At 35.4% G+C, this 20,231-nt stretch overlaps 3 protein-coding genes across 4 annotated transcripts; 2 read left to right on the top strand and 1 right to left on the bottom strand.

Annotated features, from left to right (window-relative positions):
• Positions 1-215: 215 nt before the first annotated feature.
• LOC108005133 (trypsin alpha-like) lies at positions 216-938 on the top strand (the record flags this gene model as incomplete). The annotated part of the gene is made up of 1 exon (XM_017068306.4): positions 216-938. A coding segment is annotated over one exon (708 nt), but the record flags the coding sequence as incomplete, so codon positions are not given.
• Positions 939-1,606: 668 nt separating this feature from the next.
• Positions 1,607-9,422, top strand: LOC108005480 (type-1 angiotensin II receptor-associated protein). The gene is made up of 4 exons (XM_017068781.4): positions 1,607-2,203; positions 4,195-4,341; positions 8,483-8,552; positions 8,650-9,422. Exons 1-4 carry the CDS (start codon positions 2,156-2,158, stop codon positions 8,862-8,864), a joined length of 480 nt encoding a protein of 159 aa, XP_016924270.1. The 5' UTR covers positions 1,607-2,155; the 3' UTR covers positions 8,865-9,422.
• On the bottom strand, positions 9,251-19,834 carry LOC108005479 (uncharacterized). 2 transcript variants are annotated; one of them, XM_017068780.4, is made up of 6 exons: positions 19,672-19,834; positions 11,828-12,136; positions 11,094-11,210; positions 10,229-10,515; positions 10,014-10,173; positions 9,251-9,681 (listed from the first exon to the last, which is right to left on the bottom strand). In XM_017068780.4, exons 2-6 carry the CDS (start codon positions 12,034-12,036, stop codon positions 9,519-9,521), a joined length of 936 nt encoding a protein of 311 aa, XP_016924269.2. In that variant the 5' UTR covers positions 12,037-12,136; positions 19,672-19,834; the 3' UTR covers positions 9,251-9,518. The 2 variants fall into 2 exon arrangements, with proteins under 2 accessions (XP_016924269.2, XP_036677043.2); XM_036821148.3 differs by having other exon boundaries at positions 19,666-19,834.
• Positions 19,835-20,231: the final 397 nt, after the last annotated feature.

A 20,231-nucleotide genomic window follows, 5' to 3' on the forward strand; every position in this document is an offset into this window, starting at 1 on the left:
ATAATGTAACACCTATAATAAGCCTAACTTTTTCATTACCTACATTTTTCAATTTGCTCAGCGTTAAAGTGAAACCTAAAACATGATCGGAATGTTTCCATTATACAATTTTAGAACCGGGTCTAAATTTGGAAGTGTTTAAAGATAACCTCCCCCAAATAGTGATGTCCGTGGCCTATAAAAGACCTATTCTACTCGTAGTCAAGTCATTGTGATCTAAAGTCTCAACCAAACTTGTCAAGATGTTGTTCAGCTGCTTTGTACTGCTACTCGCATTTGATTTCCTGTCTGCAGGACGAGTGCCGCAACCGGAAGAACGCATTATCGGAGGAAGTCCCATTGAAATCGAACAGGCTCCCTGGCAGGTTTCCTTACAATTTCAAGGAGAGCATTTATGTGGCGGCTCCATTTACAGCAAAGATATTATAATCACTGCTGCACATTGCATTTTTACATTGGATGAACGACAACTTGAGGCCGAAGACTTTGAAATTCGCGTAGGATCCGCATTAAGCGATTCCGGCGGAAGACTTATCAAAGTTGCAGCCATTAAGTCCCACGAGTCTTTTGACATGGGTTCAAGTACCGACGACATTGCTGTGATGCGATTAAGTGAACCGCTGGAGTTCAACAACAAAGTACAGTCGATTCCTTTGGCCGAGAAGAATCCAGCTGTTGGATCGCCCGCATTCCTTTCTGGCTGGGGAGCCATGGCGGAGCCCTACTTTATGAACTATATATATCCTAGAAATCTTCAAGGCATATGGCTCCAGATTTACTTGCCGGTCTTCGCTGAAAAACTATTTCCCTCACGTCAGAATGTAATTTACGCCGGAAAAAAAGACAAATATACAAAATCAAAAAATGTTATTTTAGCTTCGTTGAAATGTTCAATCTTTCAAGAAAATATCACAAAATTTTGAATCCTCTAACTAGACTACGGAAGAAATGATAGGTTTTTGCAAAAATTGACCCAGTGTGCAGTGTATAAAAGTATGGACCGTGAACTTTATAATAATTAGTTATGCTCAAGTCTGGTTCATTAGGCATTTATGACTTTGATTAAAATTGTTAATATTTCAAATCATCATTTAAAAAAGATTAGCGATTTTTTAATCAAAACCGATAACAGCCGATAACACGTCGATAAGAAATATAGATGTGCTAACTTAGCCGAGACACATTCCCAGTAATCTTTCACGTTTTCGTTTGAAAAGTGGTAACACTCTTTATCTTTCGAAGCCCATACTCAAGTTAATTTATCCATTTTATTATGTTTTTAAGCTAAGAATGGTATAATATCCAGCTAAAAGCTGGAAGGATGAGAGCATTGCATTTCCAGCGTCAACGAGTTTTTTTTTTATCTTCCCAAGAAGTACTTTTCAGTATTTTTCTGTCAGTAAAATGCGATATATAAGATTTCTGCTCTTGCTTCGAAAAGCAGCGCTCTGCAAATCTTAACATTAAAACAACTTAACATTTCTGTTGAAAGGAGAGGGATAGCAAATTTGAACTCAGCTGGTGTGACCATCCGCCAACCGTGGCGAAATGTAGAAAATAAAAATACTGGTGTCTTTTTTAGCGTTTTTAATTTCAGGTTTGGTTTTCTCGCCTAGCGCAGGTCCAGATACTTTTTGAATTTCATTTCGCAGCGCAGTAATCAAAGCTGCTCGTGGGTTTTTTCGTGCTGTTGCGCCGTTGTCACCAAACGTTTGCAGGGGAGGACAATATACACTCTGTTTTTTTTTTGCGCCTGGCTGATAATTGTTGCTGTGCACGACCACTAATTTCTCGCCCTTTACCGTTAACGCCCCCCGCAAAAAAAAACAACTGTGATTGCAAAATAATTGCAATTAAAAAGAAGAAGAGGAGGGAAGACCAACAAGTGCGCTCACACACACAGTGAAACCATTGCGAATGCTTGTTTCGCACCAATTGAAAGTGAATTGCAAGTGAAAATAGACTCGAAGTGGAACAATTTCAGCAAATTGTTGCACACGAAAATAACGAAACAGCTGTGCGCCTTTTTTTGTTATTTGTTTTTGTTCTCGCCGTCGCCGCTGCGTGGGAGAGCAAAAGGAGCGAGTGAGAGAGATAGCGGTGACCGCTGCATCTGCATCTGCTGAGCGAGAGAGAGAGAGAGAAGAGCCACATCATGACCGACCTCAACGAATTGATGGGATCCCCTTTCGTGCGTGTGAAGGTGAGCAAGCAGTGCATTCGCTGCGGGAGGCCAGGCGCCGCTCCTGTTGCACTCCAGCATCCAGCAAGCAGGGGGTGCAGGTACAGCTGCGGCCGAACAAATAGCAGTGGGCGGATATCACAAATATTTCTGGGGAAACATGAAGCGTACGAAATAGATAAATCCAGTCTAATGAAATATGTAAAAAGGCCACAAATCCGGTCGAAAAAAGCCGTGGGTCAGTATATAAAGTAGATAAAACAAGATACAATTGCGGCCAACAGATTAGCAGTGGGTGGATATAAACAATTTTTCTGGGAATAATGAAGTGGATAAATTCAGTCAAATTAAATATATAAAAAGAAGACAAATCCGGTCGAAAAATAGCTGTGGGTCAGTTTATAAAGTAGATAAAACAAGATACAGCTGCGGCCAAAAAAATAGCAGTGAGGGGATATTAAAAGTACTTCTAAGGAGAAATTAGGCATACAAAATATATTAAAAAAATGTACAGATCTGGTCGAAAGAAACAGTGGATAAGCATACAAAGTAGATAAAGAATGTTACATCTGCGACCGTAAAAATATCAGTAGGCGGATGTAAAAAATAAACACAAAAAATAGATAAGTAATTGCAGAGCAGCGACCAAAACAATGACGCCGGAAAATAAGTTCCATATTTTTGAGGCAAAGATCTTTGTACAAATCCGGTGGAAACAATAGCAGTGGGCGTTGAAAAATACATATTTTTAAGATGCAAAAATATGCATGCGAAATTAGCAAATAAAGTAGCTATAGCTGCGGTCGAAATATAGGCAAATAAAAATGCTATACTTTGGATGAAAGCAAAAAAATATATATATACGCAAACATGTACAGCAGTATCCATCATAAACTTTAAACTGCCTTGTAAAAATCTTTATTTATACAGCAAAATTAAGCCACAGAATAAATGACATATGTGTGTTTGCACAGCTTGGTTGAAGCACCAGCAGTGGGCGTAAATAAATGTTTCAATAAGCAAACGAATACACAAATTTACAGCTGCGTTCTGAAATAATTGTTCAATGTTCAGCAAAAATCTTCACCTATTTACTGAAAAATTACAGCATTTAAAACATTTAAGAATTTTCAAAATTATTCACCATCAAGAAGATTAGTTTTACTATTTTCCCCTTTGCTATAGGCACATTTCTGAGAAATAAAATACTAGTATAAAATACCTTTGACTAATAAATGCTTATTTTGAACTTAAATGCGTAATATATTTGTAAACCAGTAAAAACTTTAGAGAGAAATAAATTCCTAACACCATTTAGAGATAAATTGTAATTGAAAACACTACCTTAAAATTTGATTACGTTTTAAATAACGAATTTACAAAATACAAATTAACTAAAAAAAGGGAGATTTGCAAATTTCTGCGAGAATATTTGAAGGTTAGGCTTCAAAAAAGACTTTAAAAAAAGTTTAACCTACGAGTATACTGCCCATGATAAATAAATTTACTTCTAATTATATAAAATGGTTGAAGAAATAGTTGAAAGACCACTGGATAAACATATATCGTACAACTTAGATAATATAAAACCACAAATTATAATATCATACGTGAAAGGTTGGTGGGAATACATTTCTGAATAACTTGTGGTTGAATTTGATAAACCAAGTTTCCAAATAAAAAATTATAACCTAGTTAACTCCACATAGGGCTTTAAAAGAAAGTACGTCGCTGCTATTGCGATGACCGCAGCTGTGCCTAACTCTCACTTGTTGGGCCTCCTTGGGTTAATGGCCAGTCGCTGGGGGCGATGATTAGCGCCCCGAGTTAACCGCAAGTGACAACCGATACGATATGGACTGCAATTGGCAACTCCTCCGCCGGATTCGTGGGGCTTCACTTGGCACTAACCCGCTTATGATTATGCCTATATGCTAACCAGATGGCCACGCATAACCATATTGCCACATGCATTCCCCCACCTAATTTCCCATTTCCCAACTCTGTTGCAGCTGGTGGCCTTTGTGCACTTCTTCTTCATCTCGAATGCCATGCTGGGCACCTGGGGCCATGGGGCGTATGAGTTCTACAACTTCCTGTTCCTGATCGCCATGTTCTGGACGATGCACAGCAAGGACTCCATCGAGGCGGTCCAAACGGTGAGTTCGGTCAATTGATATAGGTTTTGATTTACACAATTGAGTCTGCCCTTCAATTAGTTCCATTTATTGGCTTGTTATAACCTTAAAAGGGGGTATCATAACATTGAAAAGAATTTATTGCTTGCACAAAGAATTATTGTAGATCCACTATATTGAATATTATTATTCAAGAAATTTTAATATTAATTTTTACTGATTTGGTTCCAAAGTTTTGTCATCGAAATAATCAATCAATCTTGAACATTATGTTATACATTTTTTTTATTAATTGAAAAGCAATTGTTATATTGTTTTTATTATTAAAATAATAATAATGTTCAGTTTAAATACATTTATTTCTTATAAAAGTTTTTTTTAAAATAAATTTTAACAAAATTTAATTTTAAATAAAAATTAATAAAAAAAAAGGTTAAACAATTTGAAGTATTTATTATGTTTTGGTATTTTTAGGAATAATACCGAATACCGCTAAAAGTATTTTTCACAATTTCAGACTATCTAGCCATGTTTGATAAGATAGATCAGGAAAGATTGGTGAATGGAATTATAACTTCGTTATTTTTACAAATTATAATACTAAACCTCCGAACTTGAGCGCTATCAGGTTATTCTTATGAAATTAAATGATAATCATAACAGTGCAGTAGTCCGATTGCATTGGTATTTAAGACTTTGATATATGACATTGCATTCCATTCACTGCCTTTTGTGACTCATGAAAGTATTGTTGATCGGTCTGTTTTGAAGATAAGGGCTCTTATAGTACTGTATAAATGTCTGTGCTGATCCAACTAATTGAATATACTCGTCCAGCACTTTCCCTTGGCTTTTGTGCTGGGGCCTTAATCAAATGCTAGACGACTCACACTGATATCACCTCGAAATTTGCTAAATCGGTCAAACCGGTTGTTCAAAAAAGCGCCCATCGGCAATTAGCATACACATGCAAAATATAAATAACAAATGTTCTCACTAAAATAGTTTTGACGAGTCGCAAATGCCGGAGAGAATATCGAGATTCAAACAATCAAATGCAGTGATTGACTGATTGCGATGATGATGATGATGCAGTCACTGATTTAATACGATTAATCATGGCAATAAACCTAACTTACAGTGTAATTTGGGTTACAAAAATAGAGTAATTCAATTTGAATTTATTTACTAGGTGATTCAAAACATGTCTATATAGGTGGAAATTGCATAAATCTTCAGAACTATTTTCTATTTTTTTTAAGTAGCATTCAAAGCTTTTTAAAATAATAGTTAATACAATCTCAATTAAAATTTATTTACTTGGTGATTCAAAATATGCCTACTTTAAATAAAAGAATTAAACTATTAATTATTATATTTTCATACATTAATAACTGTTAAATCCATGAGGTTTTAGAACACTTTTACTATTTATTTCTTAAGTAGCATTCAAAGCTTTTTAAAATATTATTTAATACACTCTCATTATTAAAATAGCTCTCATAAGAAAGAATATTTAAAAAGCAGGGCAATAAAGCTAAGATTAGGGTAGAAAGAAAGATAAATTCCTATAGATAAGATACCGCATTTGGGTTATCCAAGTACCAAAGTCTGCCGTTTCACAATGTGACTTGCAACTGGGATTTCGGCATATAAATTTCTTACTTACTGGCATAAAAGCCGTATAATTCTAAAGGGAAAACTCTCGTGCTGTTTTGGTTAATACCAAAAGCTGCGGCACATTTATGGCCAATCAATTTGCTCGCTTATGGGTTAACTTGGCCATAACAGGTTTTCCGCGCGGCCCGATCTTTAATCTCTAATGTTCTGCTCCACCCCCGACTGGATTTAGCCCGTCAAGTGGCATGGCCAAAATAATAAAAAAAAACGGAACCAAATCCCAATCTGAATGCGTGGGGGTATGCTAATGAAAGTGGATTTTATGCGGATGTACACAGTGAAAAAAAGTATATGGATTTATAAACACTTCTGATTAAAATATATAGTTTTTGGAAATTTAAAAAAAAGTTTTGCAAGGTATAACAAAAGTATTATAACGCAGTAGCATTATCATTATTTATATCAAAGTATAATATTTTAAATTTATGAAAATTGTAGGTATTTAAGAATATCAAAATATGATGATAAATTTAAATGTCTGGTCTCCCTCTCTTTTTTGGCAAAACATAAGAAAAAAAGTAATATAACGTAGAACTTATAGAGATAAAGTAGCATTATCTAGATCAAAATATATTACTTTGAATGTATCAAAATTCTGTTTAAGAATATCAAAATATGATGATACATTTAAATGTTTGGTCTCGATTTCTTTTTTTTCTAAAATAGTAGAAAAGAAGTATTGTAATAAAGTACTTATAGGGATAAAGTGGCATTATCTAGATCAAAAAATAAAATATTTTCTTATCAAAATTATATTTAAAAATATCAAAATATGAGGATAAATGTAAGTGTTTGGTCTCCTTTTCTTTTTTTGTAAGAAAAACTTGATTTTTAATCACTGATATTGTTTCAGCTTTTCTCTTTTCGTGTGGGAATAAATGAATATAAATATTTTCACATAAAAGTCCTGGTTTTTGGAGGATTGCGTGTGAAGTTTGGGGGCATTCGTGTATTAATAGATGAGTTAGCAGTAAGTAAAGACGGTGAATGGCTAAACTTTGACCTTAGGCCGACCGAAAAGTGACCACCGCCCCCGAAAAGCCGACATTTGAGGGACCCACAACTGCCCCCAGTTACTGGCTTGGTTTTTTCCCCATCTTGAAGGACCCTCGGCACGCGATTGCCATTTCGGGTCACAGGCCCCCGGGAAGGACTATATAAATCGGGCACTACGACAATTCCCATTTAACGAGGCTTCTAGCCAGCCATGAAGGATTTCCAGGCATCGGCGCTTGTTTTGTTTGCTTCCTCGAAAGCCATTAGCAACGCCTCTTAACCAACCGAACTCAACGCAACTCGATGTCAAATCCTTCGAAAGCCAGAAGGTATTTCATTTGTTTTCTCCCGCGGCCTCTGGCCAAACTGCAAAAGAAAAATCAATGAACATAATTTATTTAATTTCAAATATGTAAATTGTTGTTGGCAATAACTTGGAGTTCCCCAAAGAGTCGTGCTGAGTAATTCCCGGGCAAAGTGGGTGAAGGATTTGGATGGAAGGTTCTGTGGTCTGGGAATTTGAATTTTAACATATGTTGTCCACTTGGGTTTACCAACGTATTATTATCAGAAAAGGGGACGTATGTGCAAATGTTGTGTGCATAAAAGATGTTTTTGCCAACCACTGGTTATTATTTTAGATTTTTTAAAAACAAATACATTTTGTATGTGCTTCTATATTGTTAAAATATCAAAAAAAAAACATCAATTCGATGGGTTTACACCTCTATACTTGTTTAGAAAAACAAAATTTCTATAGGTTGATATTGTCCATTAAGAAAGTTTAAATTTCAATTAGTTTTCTTTGAACTTTGCTTTGCATTTATAACAATTATATTATTGGGAAAATATTTAGCTGTTCAATTGTCTTAATTTTCTTTAAATAATTTAATATTGGTTTGTAAAATTGTAAAATTGTAATTTATTACTTCTAAAGTGGGTTTACGTAGTGATTTCAGGTAACTTACATTTGCTTAATAAGCCTAAAAGTTTACTACAATAAAGGTTTACATTTTCCAAAGATGGTAAACCTGTGTTCATAAAAATTAAATGCAAAAACACTTTAAAAATACCAATAACTCTTTATCCTTAATCCCAACAATAAATAATAATAAACCTGTTTTTATTAAAATTAAATTCAAATCCACTTTAAAAATGTTCACGTTTTTAAAAACTATTTGGGGGTATGGAACAGCTTAAACTGTTTATCCCTATGTTATGGTTATGTTATAAAACACAGTCTCACTTTTAAAATGTATACCAGTTTAAAACCTATTCGGGGGTATAAAACAACTTAAATCCTTTATTCTTAATCCCACCATTATTTAATTTTAAATCTTTTTTAATCATAATTTAATACAAACTCACTTTAAATATGTATACAAACTTAGAACTTATTAGGGGTTATAAAACAGCTCAAACTCTTTATCATTAACCCCAGCATTCCCTCCAAACTCACGTTGTACCATTTCGTATCTCTTTGCAGGCGCTCGTCATCAACGCTTCTAGCATTTTCTTTGACATAGTCAGCATTGCTCTCCATTATGGTATCATGAGTAAGTCATTTACACCGCTCTATCGACACACCAAACAGATGTACGATCCTAGCCAGACTCCAAACTAATATCACCCTTCTTTTTCAACCACTTTCAGATGGCTGGGCCGTGGCGTTTAGCATCATCAATCTGATCCTGCGACCCGTGAGCGTGGCCCTGCTCTACAGGGAGTTCAACACGAGGGGCGGCACCCTGCAGACGGGATCGGTCTTCCCAACCAGCCAGCAGCGCAGCTACCAGGACATCGACCGGCCCACACAGCCCACACCGACCAACTCGCAGCCCGGCCCCAATGTGGCCAGCATCTTCTAGGCTCTCCAGTCGCCCTTCCAAGTACCTAGACCCATCACATCGCTAGCACTAGAGACGGCGGATCGCCAGGGATCCCATGATGGAACAGCAAAGACAACCCATATATAGAAAGACTCCACTAGTCAGTGTCGCTGCCTGCTGAAGACGAAAAATTCCCCGTGAACGCGAATCAAAATTTTATATATATACAAAAATCTGTGTGTTGTTTCTTTGTCGAACATTGTTTTGTTAGTGCAATATTGTGAGAGAGACAACGATTAAGGTTAAGCATTGTAGTTAAAGATGGAATCGGAATTTCAAAAAGAAAACTGTGTGCGTGTTTTTCTTGTCCCTTATATACATACTTTTTTTTTTACGTTGGTAACGAATAAAGACGGCTAATCAAATAAATTATACATATATATATATATATTTATATTCGTATTTGTATTTGTATAACAAAGATTGCAATTTTACATAATACTTATCCTAGATAACGTTAACGCTAATTGTAAACTGTAAACCCAACAGAATATTCGAAAAATAAAAAGCGGGCGTCATCATTTGTAAAACAATAAATAGAGCGACTCCCTCTCCATCTCTCTCTCTCTCTCTGGTCCCCACCTCCTGTACAGTGAAATGAGCTACGAAACCCCCGATTTCTGGCTCCCCTACTTAGAATCCCTCCTTGGCCGCCCGGAACTTGTACGTATTGCTCCGCCCGTCCAAACAGGGCACCTGCACCAGGTTGAAGTAGATGGAGCCCATCAGCTGCGAGGCCGAGGTGTTTGTCATCTTCAGGCAGGAGAACAGCATGTCGTCGCAAATGCAGTGGGATCTGAAGAATATGGAATGGAAATATTAGATATATCTTGGGATTACGGTTCAAATAGAGTGGTTCAATTGGGGAACAAGGTATTTCAACGATTATAAAGAGATATCTGTTTTTAAAATTTTTATTTTGAGTAGTAAATGAAAATGTTTACGTTTCTGATATGAGTTAGAAAATAACTATAAGCATCCTAACATCTTAATATTATAAAGGCCTTAGTTTTGTCCTTAAAAGTTGATATATCATTATTATAAACGTTTCCGGTTGGAATATAGTTTAAAGTAATATTTTTGGGGATGCCAAAAACCGAACCACTCCCAACCACTTTCTTCACTCACTTTGTGTACAGCGAATCATTCATCAGTTCGTATTTGTTCTGATAGGCTCGGATCTTAATAGGACATAGATCATGTTGGCGACAGCATCTATCCATGGCCATTTCGGTTCCAAGATCGCTGTATGTCTCTGCTATATCGCCAGTGCCACACCATTTCGTGCCTGATGAAAAAAGTTATTAAACATCATTGGATAATCTTTTAGTTGACCAACTTACCTGGAATAATTCCACTCAGCAGGGAGAAGGGACTGCGCGGAAAGATATTGGTGGCCAGTTTGAGGGCCACTCCATCATTGGTTCCACCCGTTGAGGATGAGTCGCCTCCTCCGCCGCCACTGCTCCGCTCACCGCCCTCCAATTCGGATCTGTAACGAGAGGCGTAGCTCAGCTTATCCACATGCTCACACTGGTCCATCAGCTTGAGCATTTCGTCGAATTTTATTTCCAGAGGGCGATTATAGTGCGATAGACCCTCCAACAGCATCTTGCCCTCCTTATCGTTGCTATGGATTAAGGAGAAAGAGAGGAATAGCATTAGTTAGTAAGCCTTTCTACGCGATTCTCATATTTCTTAGCTAAGAGCACCCACTATGCATTCCTTCACGATTTCTTCTGTTATCAGAACAGTGAACCCATTTTGTGTTTTTGTTTTATATGTACATATGTTATTTTATTTATTTATTATTTGTACGCGAATAACATTTGTAATACCACAGCCGGACATTTCGATTTTTATAAGCGTGATAAATCGTGTGCCTAATCAAATATTCAGGGTCTAACCCTCTGGATTTTCTGTCTAATCAGCTGTCCACGTAAATCAGTCAAAATGCTACTTCCGGAAAACCTTGATTTCTTCCAAACAAAGAAGTGGACATTATTTGCACACAACATTTAATTACTTTATGTTTTTTTATATAATGCTAATAAAAAAAATATTTTATTTAAGTCTTAGTCAAATTATTTCACATTTAGTTTATATCATGGCTTGTGACCATGGTGAATCTTTAAACCACAATGATAAGTACTACTTTTCAAATTTGTGGATTTTAGAGTTTAATACAAAATATTAGAAAATACTTACTAGATTTCGATCAGCTCACAGCCGAGTAGCAGCTTCTGGGGTCCCAACTCCGTTACGGCTATGGTCAGATCGTGATAGTATATCATAATGAGGGAGTCGTTGCTCACCCGCTTCCCGCTGCGAAAAAGAGAGTGCACAGGAAAGAAAAATGTAGAATTTATACTCATTTTTGATTTTATGAAATTGTTTAATATTAATTAAAATTAAATCTTAAATACTATTTAAAATGATACGAAAAGGCAAAGGTAAACATATATTTGACCAGCGCATTTGCATTTTCAATTAAGCTCTTGTTTTTTTCCGTGCATATTGTGGGGAGGGCTTTGAGTGAGAGCTGAAGCTCGAGCCTCATGCGGCGGCTATGGGCACATGGCCAGGCGTCCGACCGTGCGGATACGTGACGTCCATGGCAATGGACTCGGCGGGCGAGTGAAACCCTCCAGACGATCGTTGCTTGACTGCTAATCACAGCCCGGATGGAATGGATCACCATTCACTTGCACGTCTTCATCTGGCGCGCGCTGCGCTGCTCTATAGTGCTCTATGTCTAGTAAGTACGCCTTTCTATGCGCTTCTCAAAGTTATTAGCTAAGCGGGGGTCAATAATTAAACAAATGTCTTAAAAACTAAACTTAACTATGTACTTAATAAAATATATATTGAAGATGAAAAACTAGTTCTCTATTCCGATTATTTATTAGCGATATTTTAGGTTAGTCATATTTTATTCTCACCTGTACGTCTTCATCTGGCGCACACTGCGCTGCTCGATGATCTGCTGGGTGAAGGACTGGAACGAGGGGAATCCCTGCAGGCCTTGCGGCAAGCTAAAGGATAACGTGGGCTTGGCCACCGCCTCCGAGGTCAAATAGCCCAGGAGGCCGCAGAAGAGGAGCGAGGCCAGGAGCTGGAGGCGCCGGCGCAGCCAGAGGTTGTAGGGCATCTTGGCGTGGTGGTGTGCTTCAATCTGGAGGAGCTGCCACTAAGGCATTGCCGGCTGGACTGAGTCGCTTCCCAAAAACACGGGCAACGTGTCCAACCAACTGTTCCCAGGGCGAAAGAGAGGTATTCCACTGTTGTTATTCTTTAATTAATCAGCTGGAGAAGTTCGCGCTGGTCTATAGCACTGCTATTTACCAAAAGATAGGGTTTATGGGTCAGGGGGCTTGGCTGTCTGGGGCTGCGTGTCAAAAGTTGAAGGCGTCGCCAAACGTTTCTAAATAATTCAATTGCTCATACGCCTTACAAAGAAGTCACTCGACCAATCGTTATGTCCTTCCCTTATTTATTGAACAGAAAAATAGTATTTACCTGTTTAAGCTATGACTTTTTAAATTCAAAGTAACTTTTGTACACCAAAAGAAAGTTTGATAATTTCAAATGCAATGTGCCAAAGATACATTGTTTATTGCATGAAAATATGCATTACAAAATTGTTGTTTACAGTAGGTGAAAGTAAAATTGTTGCTGAATTACAAATATTGTGGGTTTTAATAATGACGCCCTTCTATGCGCTTCTCATAATTATTAGCTGGGAAGCGATAAAAAAATTCGAAAAAATTTTTTTAAATGGTAAAGAGAGAAGCTTATTTCTTTGGATGTCACGCGTCTTGGTGTTTCTTTTAAAGGTTTATAGTTTAAATAAAAATAAATAAAATATAATATATTTATTATTATTTCATTTATAGCAGGTTTATTCTCAATATTTTTTTTGTGTAAAAATGATAAGACCTGAAGAACCGCTCACAGGTTGGCTAGCTTCCCAGCATGGCGGGCGGAACTACTGTGGCAGGTGCCAAAAAACTGCGACTCAGGTGACCCCGTTCCCAGCCGCGGGGAAAAAAGCAAGAGGATCGAGTTATTGGCCCCCAAACAATGGCCAGTGACGACATGCCCTTCTCTACTCCATACTCCTCTCGGGCATATATATATGGTATATATCATGTGTTGCATCAGGCCGAGCCCTTAGCCAAGAATCTGCCACGCCCTGCCATTAGCTGGCAAACCAACAGGGCGTATACGTGCAACACACATTACGTATACGCAGCGTTGACGGCCAGACAATGGGCCATCATTGTGGCAATACGGTTGGCTGGGCGGATTGACGAATATGTTGCCAATTACTCGTTACTGGGCAGGTGGGCATGGGAATACAGATTGCAACTAATCGGTTTCCCAGACGAGGCTGACTTGCATATACAGTGTGTTGTATTAAATTAAATTGGGGCTATATATAGTATATAGTGACTCCGAAAACAATTGGTGTATTCAATTTGCCTTTGTTGATTAGTTGATAAATCAAAGCTTTTATACTCCTGAATCACACAACGTCAAAGTTGCATTTTTATGATAATAACTGATTTTCGTTTTGCTTCCAAAGGAATTTAATGGATAAGCATTTTAGTTTTAAATAAGAAGAAAGAGCTACCATTAAAAAAATAATATTAGCCATATAAAAAAAAACTAATAGTTCTTATTTATTATTTAAAATTTATATACTGACTCCGAAAACAAGTGGTGTTTTCAATTTGCCATTGTTGATTTGTTGTTAAATCAAAGCTTTAATATTCCTTATTAATCAACCAATGTCACAGTTGTAATTTTATAATCATTATGATTAGAATAACTGATATTCGTGTTGTTTATAAAGGAAATAAATGGTTAGGAACATTAATTTTATATAAGGCGAAACAGCAACCTCTAAAAAAAGATAATACCCAACAACAGTCATTTTTATATATATTTTTTTGCCCATTTAAAGCAACACAGAACCTTATTCCAATGTACTTAAACAATTTATATTAACCCAGCTTGCTTAAATATTTTAGCCACATTGATTTTATATTTTACCTTTAACCTTTAAGGGTATTCAAAATAGCTAAGCCTTGGATTGCTGATAGGTAATCTGATGAAACCATTGCAATCTCGACGCCAACTGACATCATGGCTTGTGGTCGAAGGTCATGGGCTAGTTGTCCCTTGACCTTAGCGTGGTCTGGCGTTTTAGCCACTTGAATACAAGACGTTGAACCACCAGAAAAAAAGACCCTGTTAATTTAACCCATGTCTTGGCAAATGGCTGGAACTCACGCACCGCAAACCTGCTAATAAAGCTGCCAAAATGTCCCCTATAACACCTTTTTTCCCTGTCCCATTCATTTATTGTTATTACTATTATTGTTTTGTTTTTTTTTTACCTGTCATCGCACAAACATATTTTTCGTTTTGAAACCACGAAAGTTTACGCAAGTTTTTTTGGACAAGAGGGTAAAGAAAAGGGGGGGAGGGGGGTTTGAAGAGGTGGCCCTGTAGGTGAGCAAAGTGAAAGTGATTCGATTGGGGAACGACTTGGCCGCCGATTTCGTGCGATTTCAATGGCCACTATGCATACAGCTAATAAATGAGATGACGGAGCCGGCCAAAAAAAGTGGCGTGTGTGGCAATGGACCTTGCGTGAAACTACGACTCCACCCACTCCACTCCACCGCCTCCAGCCACGCCCCCTCCCCTTGAGATTGCCAGAAAACAAGGCTTAAATACACCGAAAAAAATTACATAACAATAGGCATTAAAAAAAATGTACTTCAATTAAATTGATTTTTCAAACGAAAGTTAAGTATTTAAAATAATTTTAATGTATAAGTAAAAAGTTTTTATTTAAAATTTTAGTACTTTATATTATAGGTATCTATATAAACTAATATTTAACATTTTCCAATGTAACTATTATTCAAAATTGATAATACTTTATATAATAACTATATCAATATTTATACAAATATTTTTTATACTTTAAATCCAAATAAATATGTGCAAGTATACAAATTTTCATGTTTCGAAAAATATTTAAATTGTAGGTTGAATCGCTCGTTTATTTTTTAAAAAATTAATACCTATATCAATAATTATATATATATATATATATATATGTTTTTTATACTTTAAATCCAAATAAATATGTGCAAGTATACAAATTCCCATGTTTCGAAAAATATTTAAATTGTAGGTTGAAACGCTGTTTTATATTTCAAATAAGTCTCACATAAGTTATCAATGTTAGGACTAACCGAAAAATATTTTTTCATAAGATAAAAACTTGTGACATTAATATTTTTCTATTTAAACCCAGATTTTCCCATCAAAAAATTTTAGTTTTAAATTATTTCAATATATATTTTTTTAGGTGCATAGATACGAAATATCACCAAGATATGTGTGTCAAGTGGAGCAGTTGACGACTGATCACTGGTCAGTTCAATGCTAAACGAAAATGCAAATAGCCGAGCCAAAAAACACGGTCGAAACGAATCTGCAGAGGAAAAACAGAGGTCCAGTCAGAGTCCAAAATGGTCAATAAAGTAATTGTGAAACTTCGAATTCCGGAATTACTTGTATGACAATGGTTTTTATTATATTCATGGTGAAAAATAAAGTAAGAAGTTATGATACTACACATTTTCATTACTCACATCTTCAGATGCTTTTTTTTTCAAATATTTAAACAAAAACCTATTATTAACATTTCCAGAATTTCATTAATTTCCATAAAGCTTCTGGTTTTGGCTTAAATTACTTCTAACATCAATTAAGAGCTGACTTAAATTAGCTTAGGTCAGATTTTAAATGGTTTTTAAGCAATTAAAATTTATAGAACAAATTATTAATGAGCTTGAAGAATTTTAAAAGCTGTTAAAAATATAAATAGCCTTACAAAACAGTAGCAAAAGTAATTTGGAAAAAGAAATAATTAATCAGGCTAATTATGAAATGTTACTTAGAAAACACTTAAAAGTTTTTAAAAATCAGGAAGTAAATCATATAAAACGAATACAAATATTTCCTGAAGTGTTAATCATACTATTTTTATTATTTTTGTGGAGTTCGAGTTCTATTTTGCTAGTCTTTTTAAGTCACCCCAGAATAATTTATGAATCATACTAGTTAAAAACGGGTTAGGATAGGTTTTAGCACATTTTCTAGTCTAACTTTAACTTTGGGTCAAAATCAATGACATTTACTTCCTATGATTAGGTTTTTTCTTTTCCTATATTTAGCTTGGCAAACTAAATAAAAAGTGTCAACTCATTAGGAACTCATTCCCAGTTTCCAAGCCCATTTCTTCAACGGAAATGAAAAGAAATCAAATCAAATCGAAGTCAAATAATAAATGGGTTGAAATTGCTCTCGAAATTTCTAACAGTTTTCATCGCTGATAGCGACTAATGGGAACCAAGATGCTGACAACGATAATGACAATGCCGTCGAAAAAAAAAGATGATCATCATAATGAAAGAGCTGTGTTTCGGTTTAATTTCTCCTGTATTTCGTCTGCTCTTTTTCCACCTTTTTCAAGTCGTGATGGATCTGTGGGTTCAGTCTGTGGGTCGACGAGATCATCTCTAATGTGCTGGTCCCTGCATTTTTAAGTGCCCCTCGATGAAGACTTCCGGCGGAGGAGCTCCAACAAAAAGCCAAACGAAACTTGGCCAACTTGAACTTGGTCGGTATGTGTATACCATGGTATCCGCGATTTTTTTCGCTCGCCAACATTTAAAAAGCCGGCGAGAGTTTTGTGGTCGAGTTCAAAAGTGCAAAAGAGAAATAAAAACGCGGCATCAGCTGCTCGGGGGCCTTGGCATAGGTCAGTGAAGCGTATTATGGCCCAAACCCAAGCCCCCTGCTAGGTTTTCTTTTATTTTTAAATACCCTACAAGGGAGTCCATCACGAATGTTTCTTTTAAATTGTTTAGTATTTTAAATTGATATTGTATCAAACTGTAAGCTCAAAAAACAGACCAACAAGATCAGATACGTATTTTAGGCCCGTTTTTTAAGGACTGAGAGTCCAGACACAACAATATAAAGAATGTATCACCTTTATTTTTGGTTCTAAAAATGTTTAATTTTAAAAGACATGAAGGAAAAAATTAAAATAATTTTCTAAATCAATATTAGGAATGTATCACGTTTAAAATAAATAAATAACATGTATACAAATTATAAGAAATAAATAAATCAATTATTTTTAAAAGATCACCCTAAGAGAGGGTTTATAGACAATGATTTAACCCCAAATTGTACTACCCAAAATGTATTTTTTATCATTTTTGTAATTTGAATTTTTTTAAAAGCGATAAATACAACAAATAAATAAAACAATTTTTACGAAAGAAAACTCAGCAAAACAAAAAATGTGGCTTAAATGAAATTAGCTGTGATTACCTTATTTTAGTATTAATTCATTTTATTTTTAAAAAAATATTGAAAAATGTCATTAAAATAAATAATAAATTCTATTTAAATATATTTAATATTGCATTTTTTAAAAATTGTAATAGGACTTTGCAGCTTTAAAGCGTCTAGAAAATCGTTATGTACTTAAACTTTAAATTTTAAGGTATAATAATAAAATGCCTAGGGTATTCCAAGTATCGGTTTGCTAAGATAGCTTCGAATGCTGGTCTTTTTCTTTATTTTTTTTTGTATTTTTCCCGCGGCCGAGGGAGTGCAGTAAAAGTGGCCATGGCTGCAGATGAGCCACAATACGGCGAAAAAAATAAGAAATAAAAAACAAACGACCACCACACCAGCGGCTAAATACAGAAAATAAAAAGAAGCAACAGGTTTCCAGTGTTCGGATCTTCGGATCTGCCTTAACTTTCACATTGGGCACCTAATTGTGGGCTTTAATCTCGGTTAATTTGCTCCAGTTTTGATCTGCGCTTGTGGCACACGGAAAGCAAGATGCGAATGAGAAATGTGCACATGGATGGGTTTGGAATGGCACCTAAAGCTCCAAAAGCTCAATGATTATGCAACTGGAAGGGGGAGAATCCATCAACCAAGTCGCACTTCACAACTGCCCGCTAATCCGTCCCGCGATTGTCATTATGGCCATTCTCGTAAAGCCATTATAGCCATTCCCATTCCCATTCCTGTACCCATTCCTAGAGCAACAGACCCCAAAACCCAATCCATTGTGTGCACGGCCAGAAAACAGTCATATTGTTCACAATGCATAAAATGTACCATATAAACCAGGCACAGACATAACCAAGTTTATGATCCGTATCATGGTCAAACCAAAAAGCAACAGAGATCTGCATTTATGCTGATTACCTATCATTTTTTTTTAAATATCGCTTACTAAAATATCTCAATGTTTGCTGAAGTTTTGACCTTTGAAAACTATTAAAAGTTAATTAATTAAGTTGTAATTTAAAAAAAAGGGGGTAGGTTGCTTTAAAGCACACTGACATTTAAATAAAACAGGGACCTTACTTTAATCGTCAAAAGCTATATACCAAAAATAATAATAATAATTATTTATAATAATAAGAATTATTTTTGAGCAAAAACAATTAAAAAATCATGATTATTGCAGTTTTATTTTCCGACTATTGTAATGAATAATTTTTTTAATAGAAGAATATCAAAAATAATGATTATTTTCGATCCCTGAAATAAAATCTGTAATTAAGCAATAGCTTTATTATCTTTTATGTTTACAGTTTATAGTAAAGTGGTTCGCATTTTAGGTGAATATTTTTAATATTAATAATAAGTATTCCTAATTATACTTTTAATTTTAATCCTATAAATTTATCAAGAAAATTTCAAGAAAAAAAAATAAACATTAAATGATAAAATAGATTATTGTTTAAGATTCCGCTCACATAAGAAGTAAAATGAGTGGGTTGGGAACATACTAAGTGGATGCAATTGAAATGCATGTTGTGTTGTATAACTAAACCATTAATCGATTGCGCAGTTTTCTTTATTTTTTGGAATATTTTCCAGTGTAAGACTCTGCAACTTCTTGATCAAGTTTGGCCATAAAAGGTAGCAACGACAACAACTATGGGAATTTGCCACAGATCCGTGGATCTCCAATGAGTGCGCACTTTTGAACTTGCGCGCCATTTTTATGGACAACATTAACCACAAATGCAACATCAGAAACAACAACAACAACAGCAGAAAACAAGACAAAAAATGATCAAAACTTTAAATAAATTCACACATTTTTAAATATGCTTTTAGCAAAAAAAAACCTTTTTAATTTTACGTTTTAAATTCACTTTTCATTATTTAATGCAAAAAGAAAACTATAATAAATTATTTTCATTCCTACAAAACTAACACATTTAAAGAAATTCAAATAATAAGGAACATTGCATTATAAACATTTAAAAAAAAATATATAGACACATATAAATAAATTTAATTGATGTGCCATATACTTTTAAATACACTAAATCAACTTGGAACATCAGAAAATATAAAAATAATAATAATAAAATAAATATAAGCTTTTTAAATTAAGAGCTTTATTACTTAAGAGTGCATGTAAGGCAACTATAGGGATCTTAATTTAGGATCTCAATTTTTTCTAAGAAGAATGCAACAACTTTAAACACAGCAGCACCATACAAAAGACTTTAAAATATCAGTCTAATAAATAGTCTATATTATCTTTGACCATGCACCACGCAAATTATGCACTCAGAACTGTTTTCGGTTTTTAATTTTCGGTTTCTTGTACTGGTCAGTTTCACTTTTCCACACTCACACTCACGTCAAAAAAAAACAACCAAAAGAAGGCTTATATTTTTCCACCGATTCCGATGGGGCGCATGCGCAACCGCAGTGGCAATTCAGCGATGTGCGATGTATGTAAGTGGATTGAACAACCGGCACAGCAATCGCAATGCAAACCGCTCGCTGCCGCGCAAAGTCAGCAACTAACTGATCGATCGGGCCCAAAACCAAAACCAAAAGCCAAGAGAGCCGAGAAACTACAGACAACAAAAAACTACACAAAAAAGCAGAAAAAAAAAGAAAAACGACAACTTTGAGCGTCGGCGGCAACGAGACAGCCGCGAAAATGTGTCAAAAGCAAAAGCTGCACCGCGGCAACAAAAATCACAACAACGCACAGAACGCAGGTGAACGGAAAAACACCTGTTGATACCCTGGAAAAAAGAAAAGCCCAAAATTTAATATAAAATAAATAAGCCAAAATATTAAATGTATAAAATAATAAAATACAAAAATTAACATATGTATATTTAGGCAACCTGACGATTTTTAAAATTGTTAATTTGAAAAAAGATTTCCTAACCCCTTATCGTATTT

Source organism: Drosophila suzukii, chromosome X, assembly GCF_043229965.1.
Source record: "Drosophila suzukii chromosome X, CBGP_Dsuzu_IsoJpt1.0, whole genome shotgun sequence".
NCBI lineage: Eukaryota > Metazoa > Arthropoda > Insecta > Diptera > Drosophilidae > Drosophila > Drosophila suzukii.